Raw genomic sequence first — 25,725 nt, forward strand, 5'->3', positions numbered from 1 at the left:
TGGCGGATCACCTGGACTTACAGTGCTCGTGAATTACCACGGGCGTTTGAGTACCAGGGTGGTAGATCACCTGGGTTTACAGTGGTGCCAGGGTGGCGGATCACCTGGACTTACAGTGCTCGTGAATTACCACGGGCGTTTGAGTACCAGGGTGGTAGATCACCTGGGTTTACAGTGGTTCCAGGGTGGCGGATCACCTGGACTTACAGTGCTCGTGAATTACCACGGGCGTTTGAGTACCAGGGTGGTAGATCACCTGGGTTTACTGTGGTGCCAGGGTGGCGGATCACCTGAACTTACAGTGCTCGTGCTTATAATAAATACAAACATAATTTTTATATAACCGGCAAAAACATAATTTACAGGTGCGTTTTGCACTTTCAAGAGTAATAAGACTTAAGATGCACCGTGTTTCAGGGCCTTTGTAGGGCCTTGCCCCGGCCGTCTTCTAAGTACCAGGCGTTACTCCCTACCCTTCGAGTTATTTTGTAAGGTCCTTCCCATTTTGCTTCTAGTTTTCTTACCTCACCTGCTGGGTTAACCTTCTTCAAAACCAAGTCTCCTATCTGGAAATCTCGGGGTTTGATCTTCTGATTGAACGCCTTGATTATTCTACTTTGATAAGACTCAGTTCGGATAGCGGCCTGCTCTCTTTTCTCCTCAACCAGGTCTAGATCTTGCTTCCGATCCCCGGCTTCTCCCTCCTGGTAGGCTTTCACCCGTGGGGAGATCTGTCCAATTTCTACTGGGATCACGGCCTCGGATCCATATACCAGGCTGAAAGGTGTTTCCCCTGTGGCCGTCCGCGGGGTAGTGCAATAAGACCATAACACCCCGGGGACCTCCTCCACCCAACTCTTACCCGCCCCAAAGAGCCGGGTCTGCAGGGATTGGATGATGGTCCTGTTAGTTACTTCCGTTTGTCCATTGCCCTGCGGATATGCTACGGAGGTGAATGCCTGCTTTATTTTCATCTCTGTACACCAATCCTTCATTTTCTTTCCCTGGAACTGCCTCCCATTGTCCGAGACGAGCTTCCGGGGCAAGCCGAATCGGCAAACAATGTTCTTCCAAATAAATCCCAGCACCGCTTCTTCCGTGATTTTTTCCAAGGGTTCGGCCTCTACCCACTTAGAGAAATAATCCACCGCTACTAGTAAGAACTTCTTCTGCCCGGGGCTCGGAGGGAGTTGTCCCACAATGTCCATGCCCCACTGATCAAAAGGACACGAGGCCCACACTATCTGTAACTCTGCCGCTGGTTTTCGAGAGAAGTTCCCAAACCTTTGACATCCTTCACATGTTTTAACTACCTGCCGGGCATCCTGTTGCAGGGTGGGCCACCAGTATCCTGCTAGCAAAGTACGCCGGGCCAGGCTCAGTACCCCTCCGTGATTGCCACAGCAGCCTTCATGTATTTCCTGAAGCACATAACCCACTTCTTCCCTGGCTAGACATCTTAGCAAGGGACCCTGAAAGGACCGCCGATACAATTTTTCGTTAACCAGGGTGAATCGAGTTACCTGCCTCTTGAGCTTCCGGGAGTGTGCCTCATCCCCAGGAAGGACCCCCGTTTGCAGGTACTTGGTGAGGGGAGTCATCCAGGATTCTTCCACGGTCTCCTCTGCTTTTCCCTCTATGGTCATCACCGATCCGGACTGCTGTATCACCTTCCGGCTATCAATACTAGTCAGGGATGATGCCATCCGGGCTAGGAAGTCCGCCTCAGCATTATGCTCCCTGGGAATTTGTTCAATGCTCCAGCTAGAAAATTCCTCTCCTTGCTGTTTGATGAGCCCCACGTACTCTTGTAATCTCTTCTCCCTGATGCTAAACGCCCCCTGTATTTGCTGCACTACCAGTTGGGAATCTGAATATACAATCACATGCCCTGTTCCTGCCTCCCGGGCCAACTTCAAACCTGCGACCACCGCCTCATACTCCGCTTTGTTATTAGATCTAAAAGAGGATTATCTTATTGCAATCTTAGTCTTCTCCTGAGTGGGAGAAAAAAGGATTACTCCCACCCCGCTCCCCTCCAAACTGCTGGCTCCGTCCACAAAAACTCTCCACACCTCCTCCTGACCAAAGGTGATGACCTCGGTCAGAAAGTCAGACAGAGCTTGTGCCTTAATAGCCACCCGAGGCTTGTATTCTACATCATATTCTCCCAACTCTACTGCCCACTTGACCAATCGACCTGAAGCATCCGGCTGAGTCATCACCCGGCCCAAGGGGCAATTAGTCAGGACAGTGACCGGATGCGACAGGAAGTAAGGTCGGAGCTTCCGGGCAGTCAAAATAAGGGCTAGGGCCATCTTTTCCATTTCGATGTATCGGGTCTCGGGCCCCTTCAGAGCTTGACTTACATAATAAACTGGCTTTTGATCTCCTCCCTCTTCCTTTATTAACACCGTGCTCACAGCAAACTCTGTCGTAGAGATATAAACCCACAATCTCTCCCCTGGCTCGGGCTTAACCAGGATGGGCAGATTTGCCAGATGCTCCTTTAATTCCTGGAAAGCCCGTTCACAATCCTCACTCCATCCAAACCTCTGGCCTTCCTCAACACTTGAAAGAAAGGATGACTCCGATGGGCAGACCGAGCAATGAAATGAGACAGGGACGTGACTCTTCCAGTCAATCACTGCACTTCCTTAATGGAGGATGGTGACGGCATCTCCCTCAGGATTTTTAATTTCTTCGGGTTTACCTCTATTCCTCTCTCAGTCACTACAAATCCCAAGAACTTCCCGCTCTTCACTCCGAACACGCACTTAGCCGGGTTAAGGCGTTAAGCTTCACCCCGTACCTTCGCAAGGTACCAAAGGTTTCCTCCAAGTCAGGAATAAAGTGGTCCTGGGTCCTGGATTTCACCAGAATATCATCCACATACACCTCCACATTCCGGCCCAATTGATTTTGAAAAACTCTATCAATCATCCTTTGATAGGTGGCTCCTGCATTTTTTAACCCAAAAGACATAACCACATAACAAAACGTTCCCCCTGATGTAACAAAACTGACCTTATCCTGATCCTCCCTAGCCAGGGGAATCTGATGGTATCCCTGGTACGCATCCATAAAGCAGAGCAGCTCATAACCAGAGGTAGAATCTACTAACTGATCAATCCGGGGCAGGGGATAGCAGTCCTTGGGGCAGGCTTTGTTTAAGTCTCGAAAATCCATACACATTCTCCACTTCCCCGTACTCTTGGGCACCAGCACTACATTAGATAACCAAGTAGGAAACTTTACCTCCTTGTTGTGCCAGGATTTCATTTATGGATCACTCTAAGTCAGATATGCTTGCTCATGCTATGCTTACTTGATTGCAAATATAAAGAACTGGAGACTGATATGTCTCTGTGTTCCCATGGTCTCATCTGTGCAGCATATTCCTAGAATTAATGGTGAAATACCATCCATTGATGAAGCAACTTTAGATCATCAGAGGCTTCTGGACAGGTATTGAGATTTATCACTTAACATGAGGCTTTTGTGTATAAAAAAAGTACTCTAATGCAGTTAACGCTTGATGGACATGTGCCCAATTTGAATGGTGTTAGATTTTTCTCTTTCATTTGACCACATCACTACAAAACTTGACAAAAGAAGTGTCAACAACAACAGCTTTTGTGTAGGCAGTGTCTTTGAAATGCTCATTTTTTTTTGTCATTTCTATTTTTCCAAAGACAGAAATAATCGGTGAAGACTAAATTAGAAATGGGATGTTTATAAATTTTGAATAATATAATTGGGACATTCCTCTTAGCTTTGATAAGAGATCACTATGATTGTTCTTGATAACACGCGTCTGGTTGAGTGTCTTTGCAATAGCTTGTTTCTTATCTGCTTGTCAAAGAAAAAAATAAATCGGGATGATATTTTTAGGTATAGATTGATGTTATTCAGTTATTTTTGCAAATACTTAGATGCAATGTTATCTCCTGTAGATTACAGGTGTATGAGCTGGTAGAGTTCAAGGTTCAAGGTGATGGTAACTGCCAGGTCAGTTTCTTCATTAGTCAATATGTTCAGATACTTGTACAAAGCGGCATAAGATGACCGCCATGAATAACTAAATGAGCATTTCTCCCAGTTTCGAGCTCTGTCAGACCAATTTTATCGTACTCCAGAGCATCACAAATTCGTCAGACAGCAAGTTGTAAATCAGGTTAATGCTGCTTGACTATTCTCTTCACGCTCTTCTTGAAACTGTAGTGTGGTTTTGTTTGAAGTCATATTTCATTTGCTGCAACAATTGGACTTCCAGCTAAGGTCTTGCCCAGAGATATACGAGGGATATGTATCCATGGCTTATGAACCCTATCTGAAAAAGATGTCCAAGTATATCTCTGTACTTGATATTAGATAACTATTTTCTGTTCCTATTTAAGTGACCCCTGACATTATGCTCATGATATAAGGAGTGGAGAGTGGGGTGATCACGTCACTCTGCAAGCTGCTGCGGATTCAGTAAGATTTCTTGTCTCTCTTTCCTCGAGTCATATTGACGTGATGCTTTAATTCTTCGCATGATACAATATAAACTTCGAATCTGCAAAACAGTTTACAGGAAATTAGCCTTTTTCTATCTTGTTGATCACCTTCACAGATGACAAATTTCTTTGCACTCAACTATTGTAAATTTATGTGTGTTTTAGTTTCGAAGAACCTTGCCATGGATACTGATAAGCTAGAAAAATATGCCAAAAAAAAAAGTTGTGATGATAGCAAGATTAGATTTTATCCCAGATTTTGTTTTATGTGACTTCTGAGATTTACTTGATATTCTAGCACATATAAACTGTTTTGAAGTGTAAAATAGGAAATACTGAAAATGCTGTTCTTTTGTTGCCTATTTTACTAATTTACTATAACGTTTTAGTGTTTCTGATTTATATTTGACAATATGCACATGGACCATGGATGATAGTGGAAACTACAATTTAGGTAGATACATCCCAACATGGTAATTTAAGTTTGATAGTTGAGACTTACCGGTAAAGGCTTCTTTTTTGTTGTGGTAGATCCATACTTTTAAGAGAGGACTGCTCCCTGTGTTTTCAGAAGAACACGGAAAACTTCGTTTGGAAAAAAGGCATAAATCTCCCAGTATTTTTAAATTGACGCAAAAAAGTTAGATAATAATTGAAGAATAGGTATCTTTTACAATAACAAAGGGGACAAAATACATTTTGCCTGAGGATCTGCAGTATAATACATGAGCTAGAGGGTGGATGCCACTGTTTCTCTCGATTTAGTGACTTTATTTGTTTTGCTGCAGTATGGTGTAAAAATATTTGTGATAACATCATTCAAGGACACATGCTACATTGAGATTCTTCCTAGTATCCAAAAGTCTGAAAGAGGTAACGTTAGTCTTATTAGTCAGTATGAAGTTCCTACATGTGACAAGTATAATTGAATATATCTTCAGTGTATTGCCGTATGAATCATGCCATTGCTTCTTTCTTTCATTTTTCATTTAGTATCCTTCTTTTCTGGGTTCCAATTCTTCTGCAGTTATCTTCTTGAGTTTTTGGGCAGAGGTTCACTACAATTCCATATATCCAGAAGGAGGTAAATTCCAACTTCCTATCATTCATGGAACCCAATCTGGACAACCATTTTTATATCAACACCAAGTTCAGAACTGTTATCAATGGGACATCTCATGCTAACGCGCCTAGAAGTTTAGTTAAAGATGGTTTAATATACTTTGAAAGATAAAAGTTTTTGCATGCTATTTGAAAATCTTTTTTATTTGATAAAAGTTTTTCCTTCCAGATTGCCCGACATTTCGGACAAAAAAGAAGAAGAAATGGCAGTCAGATCAACATGAACATTTTGAGTTATCAGATGATTACAGTAACTGATCGAATGGTAAGTTCTGGACACACTATATACATTTCGATCATCAATTACACTTTCATTATTTGCATTCAGATATTGCTCTAGTTCTTGGTTTCTGTAATATAATTCTAATCTGTTGCATTGAATAGATCACAGAGCCGAAGCCATTGATGACCTGTTGATCTAGAATCTGTTTCTGTCCTGTCTGGAATCTGGAGCAGCAAACTTAACCTTATTCTTTCTGAATAAATTAATTCTTGGAACATGAAAATTTCCTCCATCTTTTCTGCTTGTACATCAAGCCAATATTTTGCATTGGATATTTCTTTAGAACGTTTTGTCTGTACCGAATTCACATTATTTTGATGCACAAAAAAGGGGGACAATAATTCAGATGATATGGTTAACCCATAAAATATAAATGCTATACAAATGAAATTAAGGACATTTGTTAAAATATATCTTGCTAGTAGCAATAGGGGTGAATAGAGAACACATTGTTCTCAGATCGGAATTGAATTTGTTGATGATATTTATGGGTTCTGTTTCCATCTGGAACAAAGCAGGTCTGCATGAGTTTTTCCCAAAACAAAAGTTTAAAAAAATGTTTAAAAATAAAATAGAATGAGCCATATAACGATTGACAACCACTTTAAAAAAAAAAAAAAAAATTGAAAGGAGACAATACTGAATCTAGCAACTCAAATTTGTTAAGCTGCAAAATTTATTTCAATATTGGTCTCCAAGTTGGATATTTTCAAAGGCAATTATGCTAAAGAGATACTAGGGAGCTAGCAGCTGAGATTGTGGCTAAGTGAACTCGTTAAGAATTTTGGTATAATACTACTGCTTTTCGCAGCAACGACACCTTTAAGGTTCTGTATGATAGGCCACCACTTTCTCTTATCCAATAGTTTTGGGTGAGGCATTGGTGGAAGCTGTCTCCCGAAAGTTGACAGAGGGATGAGGTTATCTCTCAAACTAAGTTTAATGTAAATCAAGCTCGAAAACAAATAATGCAATATGCTAGCTAATACACATTGCCAGCATGTGAAGCTATTATATATTTGCACACAGACAACCGTCAATGGCTAAGAGGATTAATCAGAAATTGTCTTCTAGGTACTTTGGGTCTTTCTACATCATATAAAAGATTGAGGTGATTGCTTATGAGTTAATAACAGAATGGTCGATATTGCACCTATTGCTTCATGCAGTACTACTTAAGCGATCAAAAGAGTGAAAGAAATGGAGGTGAAGTTTCCCAAAGAGCTCGGGATGGAACTAGAGCAGAGCAATCATATGTTTTAGAGCAGGTCTTTAGAAGACAGGTGATAAAGCCAAAGTAGGAGCTATTTTGTTTAGTATTGCTGCTAGAAGTACTAGGGAGGTTAGAGAAATCGATCTACAGGGACAGAGTTAGAGAGATATGCATCTGTTATGTTCTGATACCTTTCTTGCTCTTGGGGATGTTTCCTAATGAGAGGATTTGGTCATTCTTTTCGCAAAAAGATTATTACTGTTATATTGAATCGACATCTTTACTTGTTCCGCCATTGTCATTTGCTTATTTTTTATTTGGAGGTGAGGCTCTGCATCTGTCTCATATTCATTTGAACTTCTAATTAGCGTGTGTTTTCCCTTAAGAAAACTTCATTGAAAATTTGATCATACATTGACTCTTTACACTTCGGCCCTGTTTTACTTGGTAAGAAGTAAGAGGACTCAAGGAGTGTAACGAATAAAGATACACATTTAGTGGCTAATGGTATTATTGTTTGTACTTGAAAACACATATATCAGACATAGTTTGGTGTGGCGTTTGGCGGTGTTGGTGCTGAGACGACACGTGTCCCCCTTTCGGATCGACCGTTTTCAGCGAATTTCAAGGTATTTTGATGCATCCCTTGCTGCTTCTCATCCTCGGTGTAGTCGGCGGAGTAATAGTGTTCTTCGGTGAACTTGACGTCCTTGGAAGGTGGAAGAAACATGCTACCCCATTGTGGGAAGTGAACCAATGTGACGGGAAGAGTGCAGGCCATTATCATGATCCCCATGTTCCTGAGGCCGACGGCTGTGTCGTGCGTGGCACTGGTGAAAAAGAGCAGTTGTGTTAAGCCAGAACCGAAGTTTCCTCCAGCTCCAGTCATGCCAGATATTATGCCTAAGGATCTTCTTGAAATGAAAGGGACTATGCCGAAAGTTGCTCCACAGGCTGCCTGGGCGCCGATAGAGAATATGATCATATGTGTAACGGCCACAGGAAGGGAATTGGCCTCCCCTAGAAGTAAACAGAAGGCTCCTCCCATAGTTTGTAGGGTCCATAGGGTCCAGAGTCTGCCTCTCATCCCGAATTTTTGGGCTGCAACATCGGACGCGTATCCGCCGAATGGGCGAGCAACCAGGTTAGCCATGCCGAAGGTGGCTGCTATGGTTCCGGCAGTACGGAGTTTGAGGTCGAATCTGTCGTAGAAGTACTCGGCGATGACATTATCGGTAGACAACTCAACTCCCATGGAGTATCCATAGAGGAGTACGAAGATCCAGGTCCTGTAATTGGTGACAGCATAGCGAAACACCTTCCAGAATTGATCTTTGGCAACTTCCCCCTTCTTCTGCAAAGCACTTAAGTTCCCATCAGGCAAATCTTGGCCCAAAGTCATCACCAAAATACCCATAATCACATGAAGCCAACCCGGAACGAAGAATGCGATCCTCCAGGCTGTAAATGGAGTGGATCCCGCCTTCCTGATGATCTCATACAGCAAAGGAATCAGCAGCTGCGTCGCACCTCCTCCCATATTCCCCCATCCTGCCGCCGTCCCGTTCACCATCCCGATAATCTTGGTTGTTATCCTGGTAGGTCCAGACGGTGAGTCCGGGGTCGGCCTGCAAGACGGGAGCCCGGCATCATCCCGGTAAGTCCCGGGTGATGGGCCCAGGTCAGACGTTGAGCCCGGGGTCGGCTTGCAAGACGGGAGCCCGGCGTCATCCCGGTGAGTCCCGGGTGATGGGCTCGGGGCCATCTCATAAACCGGGAACCCAGGAGCTACTTCAGTGGCCCAAGTATCCAGGATGAATATCCGGAAAACCAGGGGCCCGTAATACTCGGTGGGCCCAGGGTCATTTTATATAAAATGAAGCCCATACCTCCTTTACGTGTGGCAGACTCTTACTGCAAATCAAATCATTAGGCAACATGGTGAAACAGTATGGGCTCGGTATGGGCTCTCCCTAGTATTGCGGGAGGGTCAATCCTACGTGACAACTATCCCATCACAAAAACAGTTGTCAGTTGGGCCATGCTGGACAATCATGGAAGAGGTCGGGTCAATACATATAAAAGGGAGGCCCCTTTACTACAAAGGGGCCATAAAATAAAAAAAGAAAAAGAGAAAAAAAGGAAAAAACGCAAAAAAGAAACAACTCAAAAAAGAACCCACGTCGGGATATTCATTTTATGATGTTCGCATCATTGGCGCCGTCTGTGGGAAATTGAGATTTAAGACGTAGATATGACGATTATTGAGGATCCTGAAAGCTCCCAGCGAGCGATGGAAAATCTGCGGGAGCAAGTGAATGCCATGGTAGAGGCAGCGTTACAAAGGATCCTAGCTCTACAACAGGAGAAGAGGGAAGGCGATCCGGAGAAGCAGCAGGAGCAGGAGCAGGAGCAGGAGCAGGAGAAAAACCAGGGGGAACCAGGGAAGGAGCAGGAAAAAAAAGTAGATAAGGTGCGGGAAGAAGGAAAAGAGAAGGAGAAGAGAGGAGGAGGATGAGAGGGCATACAGGCGGAACAGGATGCAGAATCACACGCTGAGTCTGCCCATGTCACCATGGTGGGGGAATTGGAACTGCTGAAGCAAAAAATTTTAAAGTTGGAAAACACTGACTCGCGGGAATCTTCGCGAGTCAAAAGCTTGGGATGCCCTTTCTCGCCGGAGATTATTAAAGAGCCCTTTCCATTACAATTCAAATCAGCGAAGATCAAAGGATACGATGGTAGTGGTGATCCAGAAGAGCACATGGCCCGGTTCGAAAATGTGGCCATGTTACATTGTTATAATGATCAAATCAAATATAAAGTTTTCTTAACCACATTGGAAGATTCTGTCCAACGGTGGTTTGAAAACTTGGAGGACGGAAGCATTGATGTCTTTAAAAAGTTTCGGGAAATCTTTCTGCAGCATTTCAGCAGCAGTAAACGGTACCAAAAGACTACCCTCAGTCTTTTTGAGGTGAAGCAGGTCGGAGAGGAATCTCTAAGGGCATATATCAAGAATTTCAACAAAATAACTTTAGAGATTCCAGCGTGTGCACCTGAAACCCGGATCACAGCCTTTACTCAAGGTCTCAGGGAGGGAGAATTCTTTCGGTCGCTGGTAAAGAAAACTCCTCGAAACTTTGAGGACCTATTAGCCCGGGCTGAAAAGTACATTAACATGGAAGAGGCCCAGAAGCAAAAGAGGGATAGAGATAAGCGAGAGGGAAACAGAGAGAGAGGTAATAGAAATAACTCGGGAGGAGGAAAAAATGATTATCTGGGGAGGTTGATGGCTCATGCCCCGCCGAAAGTAACTAGAGATCGAGGGGTCCATGTGTGCGAGGAGGAAGTTCGGCAGACCTCCCTGAAAGGAGCGGGAAAATATTTCTCCATCCACGAGGTCAACACTCATGATACCAGCGAGTGCAGAAGACGCGCCCCGGAGGCAAAAAGGCCGATGTCAGGAGAGGAAAGGAGGATGGATAAAAGACAGCGAGGGCCTTATCGGGCACCGGGATTTGCGACACACAGGCCTAATGAGGCTATCTCAGAAAAAGCCCGGGAGGTTCCACCTCAGCGATTGGAAGATAGGGCACGAGACGGACCCTCCCGAGGAGTCATCAACATGATATCAGGGGGGTCCACTGATGGGGATTCGAATAGGGCCCGGAAATCTTGGAGTAAGAGAGAAGTATTGGGGTTGGAGGCCCGGAAAGTAACCTCTTGCCCGGTCATTTCCTTCGGGCCAGAGGATTTAAAGGACGTGATCACCCCTCATAATGATGCTTTGCTCATCCAAGCCAGGGTAGCCAACTATGACATAAGGCGGGTTTTCATTGATTCTGGAAGCTCGGTAAATGTCATTTTCCAAGAAGCTTTTGAACAAATGGACCTGCTGGGATGTGAGGTCAATTTGGTGAAAACCTCTCTCTACGGGTTCGCAAGGCACACAGTACAGCCTCGGGGAGAGGTATGGTTGCCCATTACCCTGGGAGCCAGTGAATTGAGAAGAACTATCATGACTCTCTTTTCAATAGTAGAAGCTCCGTCTTCCTATAATGTCATCTTGGGGAGACCAGCTTTGAACGCCTTCATGGCTGTGGCCTCTGCATATCATCAAAAGATTAAATTCCCGGTGGGAAACCAGATAGGGGAAGTAAAAGGAGACCAACCCTCCTCTCAAAGGTGTTATGCTGATACGGTACGAGTGGACAACAAGAAAGCTCGGGGTGAGCAAGGAAGAGGTGATCCTGGCAAAAAGGAGGTGTGCACAATAGGGGAAGTTAAGGAGGAACATGAGGTAGTGCAGTTATTCCCAGAACAACAAGGAAAAATTGTCAAGTTAGCTAAGGATTTGGAGGTCGGCCTTATGAATCAGTTGAAAGCGTGCCTGGCCAAGAATACAGATGTATTCGCCTGGTCTTCCCAGGAGCTAACTGGAATCCCATCTCAAGTGGCCGAACACAAACTAAATATCCTCCCGGGAGCTTGGGTTATCAAACAAAAGAAGCGGCATTTTGGGGCGGATAAGGACAAAGTCATCGCTGACCAGGTTCGGGAGTTAAAGGAGGCAGGACATATCCAGGAGGTACAGTTTCCTACTTGGCTATCTAATGTGGTACTGGTACCCAAAGCTACCGGGAAGTGGAGGATGTGCATTGATTTTCGAAACCTGAATGAAGCTTGCCCTAAAGATTGTTACCCCCTCCCTCGGGTTGATCAGCTGGTGGACTCTACATCAGGCTTTGAGTTGCTCAGCTTTATGGACGCATACCAGGGATACCACCAAATCCCCCTGGCATAGGAGGATCAAGACAAGGTTAGTTTTATCACTTCTGGAGGGACTTTTTGTTATGTGGTTATGCCGTTCGGGTTAAAAAATGCAGGGGCCACCTATCAAAGGATGATGGACAAGGTCTTTGAAGGCCAGCTCGGCCGGAATGTGGAGTATATGTAGATGATATCCTGGTAAAGTCCCGAACTGGGCGGGATTTCATTCCCGACTTGGAAGAAACCTTCAACACTCTTCGAAAGTACAGGGTAAAACTTAACCCGGCCAAGTGTGTTTTCGGAGTCAAGAGTGGGAAGTTTTTGGGTTTTGTGGTAACGGAGAGAGGGATAGAAGTAAATCCCGAAAAGGTGAAAATATTGAAAGAAATGCCCTCACCAACCTCTATCAGGGAAGTGCAGCAGTTGACAGGGAGAATCACCGCCCTGTCCCGATTCATCGCCCGCTCGGCTCATAGGAGTTATCCCTTCTTCCAGGTGTTGAGGAAGGCCCAAAAATTTGGATGGACTCAAGAATGCGAGAAATCTTTTCAGGAATTGAAGGAGCATCTGGCTAATCTGCCGGTTCTGGTCAAACCAAAGCCCGGAGAAAGGTTGTGGGTATATCTCTCTACAACCGAGCATGCTGTGAGTTCCGTACTAATAAGAGAGGAAGCTAGGGACCAGAAACCTGTCTATTATGTAAGTCATGCCTTGAAAGGACCAGAAATTAGGTATGGTGATATAGAAAATATGGCTCTTGCGCTCATCCTTACAGCCCAGAAGCTTAGACCGTACTTCCTGTCCCATCCAATCACGGTCTTAACTAATAGTTTGCTGGGTCGGGTGATGACTCATCCAGATACTTCGGGTAGACTGGTCAAATGGGCGGTGGAGCTAGGGGAGTATGACATCGAATATCAACCCCGGGTTGCTATCAAGGCGCAGGCTCTGTCCGACTTCTTGACAGAGATTCTTACTTTCGGCCAGGAGGAGGTATGGAGGGTGTTCATGGACGGGGCTAGCAGCTCGGAAGGAAGTGGGGTGGGTGTGGTTCTGATCTCTCCCACGCAGGAAAAAACCCGGATAGCCATGAGGTTGCACACTTTCAAGTCCAATAATGAGGCAGAGTACGAGGCAGTCGCGACGGGTTTAAAGTTGGCTCGAGAGGCAGGAGCGGAGCATGTAATTATTTACTCCGATTCCCAGCTGGTAGTGCAGCAATTACAGGGAATGTTCAGTGTTAAGGAAGAAAGGTTGCGAGAGTACATGGAACTGGTCAAGAAACAGGGAAGTGATTTCTCCAGTTGGAACATAGAGCAGATTCCCCGGGAACATAATACTGAGGCAGATGCGCTGGCCAAAATGGCTACTTCCTGGAGTAGTGGTAACAACCGGGAAGTGATACAACAAGTGGGGTCGGTGTTGGCAATAGAGGAAGAAAAGTAGGAAGAAAAGGGAGAATCTTGGATGGCCCCTCTCATTAGCTATTTACAGACAGGGACTCTTCCCTCAGATGGGGCAGTAGCCCAAAAGGTCAGAAGACAGATACCCCGTTTCACCCTTTTGAATGGGAGTCTATATCGGAGATCCTTTCAGGGCCCACTACTAAGATGCCTGGAGGAGAAGGAGGTGAAATATGTGCTCCAAGAAATAAATGAAGGATGTTGTGGGGATCATGGAGGAATGTGGAGCCTAGCCCGGCGTACTCTATTAGCCGGGTATTGGTGGCCTACTCTACAGCAGGATGCCCATCAAGTAGTCAATGTTTGCGAAGGATGTCAAAGATTTGGAAATTTTTCTCATAAGCCGGCAGCGGAGTTGCAAGCAGTATGGGCATCCTGCCCATTTGACCAGTGGGGCTTGGATATTGTAGGACCTTTTCCTCTAGGGTCCAAGCAGAAGAAGTTCCTTCTAGTTGCGGTAGATTACTTCTCTAAATGGGTAGAGGCGGAGCCCCTTGCAAGAATTACAGAAGAAGTTGTGTTAAACTTCATTTGGAAAAATATTGTTTGCTGGTTTGGTGTTCCTCGGAAATTAGTTTCTGATAATGGAAGGCAGTTTCAGGGACGGAAGATGAAGGATTGGTGCACAGAGATGAAGATACAGCAGGCCTTTACCTCGGTGGCTTATCCTCAGAGTAATGGACATACGGAGGTAACTAATCGAACGATAGTACGGTCTTTGCAGGCCAGACTCTATGGCATGGGTAAAAATTGGGTGGAGGAAATTGCAAGGGTGTTGTGGGCTTATCGTACTACGCCGAAAACAGCTACTGGAGAAACACCTTTCGGTTTGGTGTATGGGTCCGAAGCAGTGTTACCAGTGGAGATTGGGCAATCTTCTCCCCGAATACAAGCTTATCAAGGGGAAGGAACCAGTAGCCGAGCACAGGAGTTGGACTTGATAGAGGAGAAGCGAGGAAGGGCGGCCGTAAGGATGGAGGCTTATAGGGGAAGAGTGATGAAAGCTTTCAACAAGGGAGTCAAGCCTCGAGAATTCCAGATAGGAGATCTCGTATTAAAAAAGGTTAACCCTGCAGGGGATGTGAAGAAGTTAGAAGCAAAGTGGGAAGGTCCTTACAAGATTACTCGGAAGGTAGGGAGAGGGGCTTGGTACTTGGAAGACAGTCAAGGAAAGACCCTGAAGCGGCCTTGGAACACGTTGCATCTCAAGTTGTATTACTCTTAAACAAGCAAACTTGTTGTAATATGTATTCCATGCTGTTATGTGAATAAATGTGTGTTTTGTTTAAAGTATTCAAAGCCCATGGCAAACCCATGGCACCTTAAAACCCAGGCGTTCCACTACCCTGGTACTCAAAGCCCATGGCAAACCCATGGCACCTTAAAACCCAGGCGTTCCACTACCCTGGTACTCAAAGCCCATGGCAAACCCATGACACCTTAAAACCCAGGCGTTTCACTACCCTGGTACTCAAAGCCCATGGCACCTTAAAACCCAGGCGTTCCACTACCCTGGTACTCAAAGCCCATGGCAAATCCATGGCACCTTAAAACCCAGGTGTTCCACTACCCTGGTACTCAAAGCCCATGGCAAACCCATAGCACCTTAAAACCCAGGCGTTCCACTACCCTGGTACTCAAATCCCATGGCAAACCCATGGCACCTTAAAACCCAGGGGTTCCACTACCCTGGTACTCAAAGCCCATGGCAAACCCATGGCACCTTAAAACCCAGGCGTTCCACTACCCTGGTACTCAAAGCCCATGGCAAACCCATGACACCTTAAAACCCAGGCGTTCCACTACCCTGGTACTCAAAGCCCATGGCAAACCCATGGCACCTTAAAACCCAGGCGTTCCACTACCCTGGTACTCAAAGCCCATGGCAAACCCATGGCACCTTAAAACCCAGGCGTTCCACTACCCTGGTACTCAAAGCCCATGGCAAACCCATGGCACCTTAAAACCCAGGCGTTCCACTACCCTGGTACTCAAAGCCCATGGCAAACCCATGGCATCTTAAAGCCCAGGTGATCCCCTACCCTGGCACCATAAACCCAGGCATTCCATTACTCTGGTACTTAAAGCCTGTAGTAACAAACATGGGCCATGTATGGAACCAACAGCTCATCATCGGTGGATCAGGATTGTCTTATAGTGCTATGCCTCTCGGGACAGCGAAACAGGTTCTAGCCCGAATTCTTGCCGGAGGTGTAGTGTTATCCTGGTAGGCCCGGATGTGTCATTTCAGGGTTGCCATAGGAATCTAGGTGATCTACCCGATATGCAAAACACCTGGATAATTCAACGTCCAGATACTCAACAGGGAATTCAAAATACGCAAGTTGACAGAAAGCCAAAGAAAATCAAAATGAACATATTCATTACCCAATGTTTTTTACAAAGAAACAAAAAATCCCTAGAAATGTAGACACGCCTCGGGCACTAGTTTTACTTTTCTTCAGGAGATGTCTCCTCCCCGGTCATGGAAGAAGAGGGCAGGGATGCAATAGCTCGGTGGATGTCCGGGACCCCCTCTTGACTTAACCCGGCCTCTTCGTATTGCACAGAACATAGGTCGAAACCCTGAGCAAAGAAGTCAAAGGATTGGTCTATCACCATCTTCTTGAAATCCTTTGAGGCCAGAAAAGCTTGCTTCCACTGAGACTCGGTCATCAGCTGCTTCTTCAAAGAGGAGTCGGCATCCTCGGCTAGCAGGCGAGACAGGCCCGCCTCTGTCCAGGCGGCTACCAACCCTGCCTGCATCTTCTCTATCACAGCTTGATGCATCTCCGTCTCTCGCCGGGCAGCATCCGATAAGGCCAAAGCCTTGTTAGTCTCCTCTCGTGCGTCCCTCAGTTGGTTTTGAAGAGACTGGGACGCCTTTAGATGAATCTCTTGGGCGGCGGCCAGTTTTCTTTGCCATTCATCATGGGCCTGGGAAGCTTTCGCCCGGGAACTCTCCAGGGCCGAGCGCAGAGCACCAACTTCTGCATCATGCATCCCCTGCAGCTGTGCGGTGTTAAGGCGAAGCTGGGCCATGCGCTCCTCGAAAGAATGAGTTTTTTTCTCTTTCCCGGTGGAGGACGGAGTTTGTTTCCTCCAGAGCACTGGCTAGCATGCATAGGCCCTGCAGGACAAAAGTGGGATAAGACAAAAGAAGCAAGGAAAGAAATAGGACACTGGACCCGTACTCACCGTATAGGCATGAGATAAGCCTTCGGAGAACTTGGAGGTAGCACCCCGCAACGACAGAGATGTTCTCTCCTCGGGTGAAAGCAGACTTTGGACCACTGCAGCCTTCGAAGAGGTGGTCCCTGACAGGAATAAGGGAAATCGAGAGTTCCAGGTAGAGGAATCTACTCGGTTCCCCCAAGCGCATCCCATGTGCTCCATGCTGGCCGAGGGGATGTCCCAGTTCGAGGCTAGAGACCTGTCGGGATTAGCCGGGAAAGTTGGAGAAGAAGGGACAGGGGCAGTAACGTCCTCCGGGTCGCTCAGAATGATCATGTCAGGGTCCCGGAGAGCCTTCCTCTTTCGCCGGGAAAGCGGAACTTCATCCTCCAAATCCTCAACCGATAGAGGTGGGTTGGGCTGAGAGGAGATATGGGAGGAGGCTGGTACAGTATCCGCCAAAGCTCCATCAGGGAGGAGTGAGAGAGAAGCAGGGGGGAGAGAAGCCTGGAGCGGGGGCAGTGATACAGTGGTAGGCAAGCATGGAGGGCCGGAAAGGACAGCACGGCTCTTTTCCTCCTCCCTGGCTTTCTTCCGCCTTTCCGCTAAGGCCTTGGTTTTCTCCTTGGCAGCCTGCCTTTCTCTAGCTCGCTGGGCAAACTCCTCCCTCATCACGTCCGACGAATCTGCCATAAGAAAGCAATATATTAGGGATAGGATGCAACAAACAAATCAAAACAAACAACAGGAAGAGAACCATAACTTACCAGGTTGAGCTCCCGGAGCACCATAAGCGTCGATCACCTGGTTAAGGGGATCTTCCACCCGGGTACTCAACCCGTAAGCTATCATATTCTCAGGCGTGAAAAGGACAGGGGAAGAGAAGTTTTGGTTGCCCACTAAAGCCAGGCTGCGAACATAGGGCTCCTCAACCTTATAGTTTTCAGGGAGTTCCGGTTGAGGGGGAAGGCTGGACAAAAATCCGGTCCTAAAAGAGAAAGGGACCGGGGGGCTGATAAAGAAGTACCTTTCTTTCAAGCCCTTCAGAGAAGAAGGGATATCGGAAAGGAAGCGAGCGTTCAGCCGAGCGGCCAAAGAAAAGGCCCCCTCGTTAAAACGGCAGGAGAAAAAGTAGTGAAAAATGAGGGGGGTGATGGCTAAGTTATGCATTTTGAAAAGAATGTAGGTGGATGCCATAATTCGGAAGGAGTTCGGATGAAATTGGTTAACCGGAACTCGGAAAAAGTTGGCAACCGCCAGATAGAAAGGAGGAATGGGAAAGAGAAGACCGCTACGGATTTGATCCCGAAAAAAGGTATGACAACCCGACGGAGGGGTATCGGGTGTGCTCCCTGATAAGGGGCGAAACAAGGTATAATATAAGGGGATTTCCCCCGAGTTGCGCAATTCCTCCGCCGCCCCCTGCGATAAGGTGCTGGGAAGATGGGTGAACCATCCTAGGGTTGGAGGAATAGAGGCAAGGGGGAGGGGGTTTTGCACTTTCTTTTTTCCTTTTCCCCTCGCATTGGAGGACGAGGCTACGGAGTGTTTGGCGTGGGAAGTTTTTCTAGAAAAGCGAGGTCGGGAAGGAAGAGCCGAGGCGGAACGAGCATCGCTCGAGTCACCGCTAGGCTCTTCGTCTCTAGGCGAGCCTTTGGCATTCGCCCTGGAGGTAGAAGACGTACCAGTAGACATGAAGGAAGAAAGAATACTTACGTAATTACGAGGCGAAGTGAAAGCGTGCGGGAGACAAATGACGGAATTGGGAGCGAAGGACAGATGATCAGAGGCAATTGCGCAAGAAAGGGGAGACAATGAGAAGGTGAAGAGAAAGCACAAATTCTGGAGTATTAATAAAAGGTCTGGGCAATCTGAGCCGTCTATTTTGAATTGAACGGAAGAGATGCGCAAAGCGTGCTTGGGAAGCTAAAGCGACCTCTGACAAAATCTCTGACAACGCGTACTACGAAGCATTTAGGGCTGACGTGGAGCTCAGTGTACTGCACAGGACCACCGGGGAAGGGCCATGTTCTCTCCTCGGGTGAAAGCAGACTTTGGACCACTGCAGCCTTCGAAGAGGTGGTCCCTGACAGGAATAAGGGAAATCGAGAGTTCCAGGTAGAGGAATCTACTCGGTTCCCCCAAGCGCATCCCATGTGCTCCATGCTGGCCAAGGGGATGTCCCAGTTTGAGGCTAGAGACCTGTCGGGATTAGCCGGGAGAGTTGGAGAAGAAGGGACAGGGGCAGTAACGTCCTCCGGGTCGCTCAGAATGATCATGTCAGGGTCCCGGAGAGCCTTCCTCTTTCGCCGGGAAAGCGGAACTTCATCCTCCAAATCCTCAACCGATAGAGGTGGGTTGGGCTGAGAGGAGATATGGGAGGAGGCTGGTACAATATCCGCCAAAGCTCCATCAGGGAGGAGTGAGAGAGAAGCAAGGGGGAGAGAAGCCTGGAGCGGGGGCAGTGATACAGTGGTAGGCAAGCATGGAGGGCCAAAAAGGACAGCACGGCTCTTTTCCTCCTCCCTGGCTTTCTTCCGCCTTTCCGCTAAGGCCTTGGTTTTCTCCTTGGCAGCCTGCCTTTCTCTAGCTCGCTGGGCAAACTCCTCCCTCATCACGTTCGATGAATTTGCCATAAGAAAGCAATATATTAGGGATAGGATGCAACAAACAAATCAAAACAAACAACAGGAAGAGAACCATAACTTACCAGGTTGAGCTCCCGGAGCACCATAAGCGTCGATCACCTGGTTAAGGGGATCTTCCACCCGGGTACTCAACCCGTAAGCTATCATATTCTCAGGCATGAAAAGGACAGGGGAAGAGAAGTTTTGGTTGCCCACTAAAGCCAGGCTGCGAACATAGGGCTCCTCAACCTTATAGTTTTCAGGGAGTTCCGATTGAGGGGGAAGGCTGGACAAAAATCCGGTCCTAAAAGAGAAAGGGACCGGGGGGCGGATAAAGAAGTACCTTTCTTTACAGCCCTTCAGAGAAGAAGGGATATCGGAAAGGAAGCGAGCGTTCTGCCGAGCGGCCAAAGAAAAGGCCCCCTTGTTAAAACGGCAGGAGAAAAAGTAGTGAAAAATGAGGGGGGTGAAGGCTAAGTTATGCATTTTGAAAAGAATGTAGGTGGATGCCATAATTCGGAAGGAGTTCGGATGAAATTGGTTAACCGGAACTCGGAAAAAGTTGGCAACCGCCAGATAAAAAGGAGGAATGGGAAAGCGAAGACCGCTACGGATTTGATCCCGAAAAAAGGTATGACAACCCGACGGAGGGGTATCGGGTGTGCTCCCTGATAAGGGGCGAAACAAGGTATAATATAAGGGGATTTCCCCCGAGTTGCGCAATTCCTCCGCCGCCCCCTGCGATAAGGTGCTGGGAAGATGGGTGAACCATCCTAGGGTTGGCGGAATAGAGGCAAGGGGGAGGGGGTTCTGCACTTTCTTTTTTCCTTTTCCCATCGCATTGGAGGACGAGGCTACGGAGTGTTTGGCGTGGGAAGTTTTTCTAGAAAAGCGAGGTCGGGAAGGAAGAGCCGAGGCGGAACGAGCATCGCTCGAGTCACCGCTAGGCTCTTCGTCTCTAGGCGAGCCTTTGGCATTCGCCCCGGAGGTAGAAGACGTACCAGTAGACATGAAGGAAGAAAGAATACTTACGTAATTACGAGGCGAAGTGAAAGTGTGCGGGAGACGAATGACGGAATTGGGAGCGAAGGACAGATGATCAGAGGCAATTGCGCAAGAAAGGGGAGACAATGAGAAGGTGAAGAGAAAGCACAAATTCTGGAGTATTAATAAAAGGTCTGGGCAATCTGAGCCGTCTATTTTGAATTGAACGAAAGAGATGCGCAAAGCGTGCTTGGGAAGCTAAAGCGACCTCTGACAAAATCTCTGACAACGCGTACTACGAAGCATTTAGGGCTGACGTGGAGCTCAGTGTACTGCACAGGACCACCGGGGAAGGGCCATACTAATCTCTCGGGACAGCGAAACAAGTTCTAGCCCGACTATTTTCCGGAGGTGTAGTGTTATCCTGGTAGGCCCAGACGGTGAGTCCGGGGTCGGCCTGCAAGACGGGAGCCCGGCATCATCCCGCTAAGTCCCGGGTGATGGGCCCAGGTCAGACGTTGAGCCCGGGGTCGGCTTGCAAGACGGGAGCCCGGCGTCATCCCGGTGAGTCCCGGGTGATGGGCCCGGGGCCATCTCATAAATCGGGAACCCAGGAGCTACTTCAGGGGCCCAAGTATCTAGGATGAATATCCGGAAAACCAGGGGCCCGTAATACTCGGTGGGCCCAGGGTCATTTTATATAAAATGAAGCCCATACCTTCGGAGAACTTGGAGGTAGCACCCCGCACCGACAGAGATGTTCTCTCCTCGGGTGAAAGCAGACTTTGGACCACTGCAGACTTCGAAGAGGTGGTCCCTGACAGGAATAAGGGAAATCGAGAGTTCCAGGTAGAGGAATCTACTCGGTTCCCCCAAGCGCATCCCATGTGCTCCATGCTGGCCGAGGGGATGTCCCAGTTCAAGGCTAGAGACCTGTCGGGATTAGCCGGGAGAGTTGGAGAAGAAGGGACAGGGGCAGTAACGTCCTCCGGGTCGCTCAGAATGATCATGTCAGGGTCCCGGAGAGCCTTCCTCTTTCGCCGGGAAAGCGGAACTTCATCCTCCAAATCCTCAACCGATAGAGGTGGGTTGGGCTGAGAGGAGATATGGGAGGAGGCTGGTACAGTATCCGCCAAAGCTCCATCAGGGAGAAGTGAGAGAGAAGCAGGGGGGAGAGAAGCCTGGAGCGGGGGCAGTGATACAGTGGTAGGAAAGCATGGAGGGCCGGAAAGGACAGCACGGCTCTTTTCCTCCTCCCTGGCTTTCTTCCGCCTTTCCGCTAAGGCCTTGGTTTTCTCCTTGGCAGCCTGCCTTTCTCTAGCTCGCTGGGCAAACTCCTCCCTCATCACGTTCGATGAATCTGCCATAAGAAAGCAATATATTAGGGATAGGATGCAACAAACAAATCAAAACAAACAACAGGAAGAGAACCATAACTTACCAGGTTGAGCTCCCGGAGCACCATAAGCGTCGATCACCTGGTTAAGGGGATCTTCCACCCGGGTACTCAACCCGTAAGCTATCATATTCTCAGGCGTGAAAAGGACAGGGGAAGAGAAGTTTTGGTTGCCCACTAAAGCCAGGCTGCGAACATAGGGCTCCTCAACCTTATAGTTTTCAGGGAGTTCCGGTTGAGGGGGAAGGCTGGACAAAAATCCGGTCCTAAAAGAGAAAGGGACCGGGGGGCGGATAAAGAAGTACCTTTCTTTCCAGCCCTTCAGAGAAGAAGGGATATCGGAAAGGAAGCGAGCGTTCTGCCGAGCGGCCAAAGAAAAGGCCCCCTCGTTAAAACGGCAGGAGAAAAAGTAGTGAAAAATGAGGGGGGTGATGGCTAAGTTATGCATTTTGAAAAGAATGTAGGTGGATGCCATAATTCGGAAGGAGTTCGGATGAAATTGGTTAACCGGAACTCGGAAAAAGTTGGCAACCGCCAGATAGAAAGGAGGAATGGGAAAGCGAAGACCGCTACGGATTTGATCCTAAAAAAAGGTATGACAACCCGACGGAGGGGTATCGGGTGTGCTCCCTGATAAGGGGCGAAACAAGGTATAAGATAAGGGGATTTCCCCCGAGTTACGCAATTCCTCCGCCGCCCCCTGCGATAAGGTGCTGGGAAGATGGGTGAACCATCCTAGGGTTGGCAGAATAGAGGCAAGGGGGAGGGGGTTCTGCACTTTCTTTTTTCCTTTTCCCCTCGCATTGGAGGACGAGGCTACGGAGTGTTTGGCGTGGGAAGTTTTTCTAGAAAAGCGAGGTCGGGAAGGAAGAGCCGAGGCGGAACGAGCATCGCTCGAGTCACCGCTAGGCTCTTCGTCTCTAGGCGAGCCTTTGGCATTCGCCCCGTAGGTAGAAGACGTACCAGTAGACATGAAGGAAGAAAGAATACTTACGTGTTAATGTACTTTTCAGCCCGGGCTAATAGGTCCTCAAAGTTTCGAGGAGTTTTCCTTACCAGCGACCGGAAGAATTCTCCCTCCCTGAGACCTTGAGTAAAGGTTGTGATCCGGGTTTCAGGTGCGCACGCTGGAATCTCTAAAGTTATTTTGTTGAACTTCTTGATATATGCCCTTAGAGATTCCTCTCCGACCTGCTTCACCTCAAAAAGACTGAGGGTAGTCTTTCGGTATCGTTTACTGCTTCTGAAATGCTGCAGAAAGATTTCCCGAAACTTCTTAAAGACATCAATGCTTCCGTCCTCCAAGTTTTCAAACCACCGTTGGGCAGAATCTTCCAATGTGGTTAAGAAAACTTTACATTTGATTTGATCATTATAACAATGTAACATGGCCACATTTTCGAACCGGGCCATGTGCTCTTCTGGATCACCACTACCATCGTATCCTTTGATCTTCGCTGATTTGAATTGTAATGGCAAGGGCTCTTTAATAATCTCCGGCGAGAAAGGGCATCCCGAGCTTTTGACTCGCGAAGATTCCCGCGAGTCAGTGTTTTCCAACTTTAAAATTTTTTGCTTCAGCAGTTCCAATTCCCCCACCATGGTGACATGGGCAGACTCAGCGTGTGATTCTGCCTCCTGTTCCGCCTGTATGCCCTCTCGTCCTCCTCCTATCTTCTCCTTCTCTTTTCCTTCTTCCCGCACCTTATCTACTGTTTTTTCCTGCTCCTTCCGTGGTTCCCCCTGGTTTTTCTCCTGCTCCTGCTCCTGCTCCTGCTCCTGCTCCTGCTCCTGCTGCTTCTCCGGATCTCCTTCCCTCTTCTCCTGTTGTAGAGCTAGGATCCTTTGTAACGCTGCCTCTACCATGGCGTTCACTTGCTCCCGCAGATTTGCCATCGCTCGCTGGGAGCTTTCAGGATCCTCAATAATCGTCATATCTACGTCTTAAATCTCAATTTCCCACAGACGGCGCCAATGATGCGAACATCATAAAATGAATATCCCGACGTGGGTTCTTTTTTGAGTTGTTGCTTTTTTGCGTTTTTCCCTTTTTTCTCTTTTTCTTTTTTTATTTTATGGCCCCTTTGTAGTAAAGGGGCCTCCCTTTTATATGTATTGACCCGGCCTCTTCCATGATTGTCCAGCATGGCCCAACTGACAACTGTTTTTGTGATGGGATAGTTTTCACGTAGGATTGACCCTCCCGCAATACTAGGGAGAGCCCATACCGAGCCCATACTGTTTCACCATGTTGCCTAATGATTTGATTTGCAGTAAGAGTCTGCCACACGTAAAGGAGGTATGGGCTTCATTTTATATAAAATGACCCTGGGCCCACCGAGTATTACGGGCCCCTGGTTTTCCGGATATTCATCCTGGATACTTGTGCCCCTGAAGTAGCTCCTGGGTTCCCGGTTTATGAGATGGCCCCGGGCCCATCACCCGGGACTCACCGGGATGACGCCGGGCTCCCGTCTTGCAAGCCGACCCCGGGCTCAACGTCTGACCTGGGCCCATCACCCGGGACTTACCGGGATGATGTCGGGCTCCCGTCTTGCAGGCCGACCCCGGACTCACCGTCTGGGCCTACCAGGATAACAACCAAGATTATCGGGACGGTGAACGGGACGGCGGCAGGATGGGGGAATATGGGAGGAGGTGCGACGCAGCTGCTGATGCCTTTGCTGTATGAGATCATCAGGAAGGCGGGATCCACTCCATTTACAGCCTGGAGGATCGCATTCTTCGTTCCGGGTTGGCTTCATGTGATTATGGGTATTTTGGTGATGACTTTGGGCCAAGATTTTCCTGATGGGAACTTAAGTGCTTTGCAGAAGAAGGGGGAAGTTGCCAAAGATCAATTCTGGAAGGTGTTTCGCTATGCTGTCACCAATTACAGGACCTGGATCTTCGTACTCCTCTACGGATACTCCATGGGAGTTGAGTTGTCTACCGATAATGTCATCGCCGAGTACTTCTACGACAGATTCGACCTCAAACTCCGTACTGCCAGAACCATAGCAGCCACCTTCGGCATGGCTAACCTGGTTGCTCGCCCATTCGGCGGATACGCGTCCGATGTTGCAGCCCGAAAATTCGGGATGAGAGGCAGACTCTGGACCCTATGGACCCTACAAACTATGGGATGAGCCTTCTGTTTACTTCTAGGGGAGGCCAATTCCCTTCCTGTGGCCGTTACACATATGATCATATTCTCTATCGGCGCCCAGGCAGCCTGTGGAGCAACTTTCGGCATAGTCCCTTTCATTTCAAGAAGATCCTTAGGCATAATATCTGGCATGACTGGAGCTGGAGGAAACTTCGGTTCTGGCTTAACACAACTGCTCTTTTTCACCAGTGCCACGCACGACACAGCCGTCGGCCTCAGGAACATGGGGATCATGATAATGGCCTGCACTCTTCCCGTCACATTGGTTCACTTCCCACAATGGGTAGCATGTTTCTTCCACCTTCCAAGGACGTCAAGTTCACCGAAGAACACTATTACTCCGCCGACTACACCGAGGATGAGAAGCAGCAAGGGATGCATCAAAATACCTTGAAATTCGCTGAAAACAGTCGATCCAAAAGGGGGACACGTGTCACCTCAGCACCAACACCGCCAAACGCCACACCAAACTATGTCTGATATATGTGTTTTCAAGTACAAACAATAATACCATTAGCCACTAAATGTGTATCTTTATTCGTTACACTCCTTGAGTCCTCTTACTTCTTACCAAGTAAAACAGGGCCGAAGTGTAAAGAGTCAATGTATGATCAGATTTTCAATGAAGTTTTCTTAAGGGAAAACACACGCTAATTAGAAGTTCAAATGAATATGAGACAGATGCAGAGCCTCACCTCCAAATAAAAAATAAGCAAATGACAATGGCGGAACAAGAATAAAGATGTCGATTCAATATAACAGTAATAATCTTTTTGCGAAACGAATGACCAAATCCTCTCATTAGGAAACATCCCCAAGAGCAAGAAAGGTATCAGAACATAACAGATGCATATCTCTCTAACTCTGTCCCTGTAGATCGATTTCTCTAACCTCCCTAGTACTTCTAGCAGCAATACTAAACAAAATAGCTCCTACTTTGGCTTTATCACCTGTCTTCTAAAGACCTGCTCTAAAACATACGATTGCTCTGCTCTAGTTCCATCCCGAGCTCTTCGGGC

At 47.5% G+C, this 25,725-nt stretch overlaps 3 protein-coding genes and 1 pseudogene across 3 annotated transcripts; 3 read left to right on the forward strand and 1 right to left on the reverse strand.

Moving 5' to 3' along the window:
- Nucleotides 1-3,353: 3,353 nt before the first annotated feature.
- LOC140891964 (OVARIAN TUMOR DOMAIN-containing deubiquitinating enzyme 9-like) lies at nucleotides 3,354-6,197 on the forward strand. Its single transcript, XM_073300683.1, has 9 exons — nucleotides 3,354-3,468; nucleotides 3,957-4,011; nucleotides 4,103-4,177; nucleotides 4,277-4,350; nucleotides 4,431-4,479; nucleotides 5,291-5,375; nucleotides 5,530-5,586; nucleotides 5,794-5,889; nucleotides 6,009-6,197. The coding sequence occupies exons 1-8, from the start codon at nucleotides 3,377-3,379 to the stop codon at nucleotides 5,880-5,882; spliced, it is 576 nt and encodes a 191-aa protein (XP_073156784.1). The 5' UTR covers nucleotides 3,354-3,376; the 3' UTR covers nucleotides 5,883-5,889; nucleotides 6,009-6,197.
- Nucleotides 6,198-7,658: 1,461 nt separating this feature from the next.
- On the reverse strand, nucleotides 7,659-8,885 carry LOC140888896 (high affinity nitrate transporter 2.4-like). The gene has a single exon (XM_073296599.1). It carries the CDS (start codon nucleotides 8,883-8,885, stop codon nucleotides 7,659-7,661), a length of 1,227 nt encoding a protein of 408 aa, XP_073152700.1.
- An 810-nt stretch (nucleotides 8,886-9,695) lies between these two features.
- Nucleotides 9,696-11,927, forward strand: LOC140888897 (uncharacterized). The gene has a single exon (XM_073296600.1). It carries the CDS (start codon nucleotides 9,696-9,698, stop codon nucleotides 11,925-11,927), a length of 2,232 nt encoding a protein of 743 aa, XP_073152701.1.
- A 12,033-nt stretch (nucleotides 11,928-23,960) lies between these two features.
- On the forward strand, nucleotides 23,961-25,186 carry LOC140888898 (high affinity nitrate transporter 2.4-like; annotated as a pseudogene).
- The last annotated feature ends 539 nt before the right edge of the window (nucleotides 25,187-25,725 follow it).

Source organism: Henckelia pumila, chromosome 3 (assembly GCF_033568475.1).
Source record: "Henckelia pumila isolate YLH828 chromosome 3, ASM3356847v2, whole genome shotgun sequence".
In the NCBI taxonomy this organism is placed as follows: Eukaryota; Viridiplantae; Streptophyta; class Magnoliopsida; order Lamiales; family Gesneriaceae; genus Henckelia; species Henckelia pumila.

Excerpts from the sequence above, each read along its gene's own strand:
- LOC140891964 (XM_073300683.1), top strand. The coding sequence starts at position 3,377 with ATGGTCTCATCTGTGCAGCATATTCCTAGAATTAATGGTGAAATACCA. Across the intron at positions 4,012-4,102 it reads AAGGTGATGGTAACTGCCAG|TTTCGAGCTCTGTCAGACCA; the intron begins GTCAGTTTCTTC and ends CATTTCTCCCAG. Across the intron at positions 4,480-5,290 it reads TGCAAGCTGCTGCGGATTCA|TATGGTGTAAAAATATTTGT; the intron begins GTAAGATTTCTT and ends GTTTTGCTGCAG.
- LOC140888896 (XM_073296599.1), bottom strand. The coding sequence starts at position 8,885 with ATGGCCCCGAGCCCATCACCCGGGACTCACCGGGATGACGCCGGGCTC.
- LOC140888897 (XM_073296600.1), top strand. The coding sequence starts at position 9,696 with ATGGTGGGGGAATTGGAACTGCTGAAGCAAAAAATTTTAAAGTTGGAA.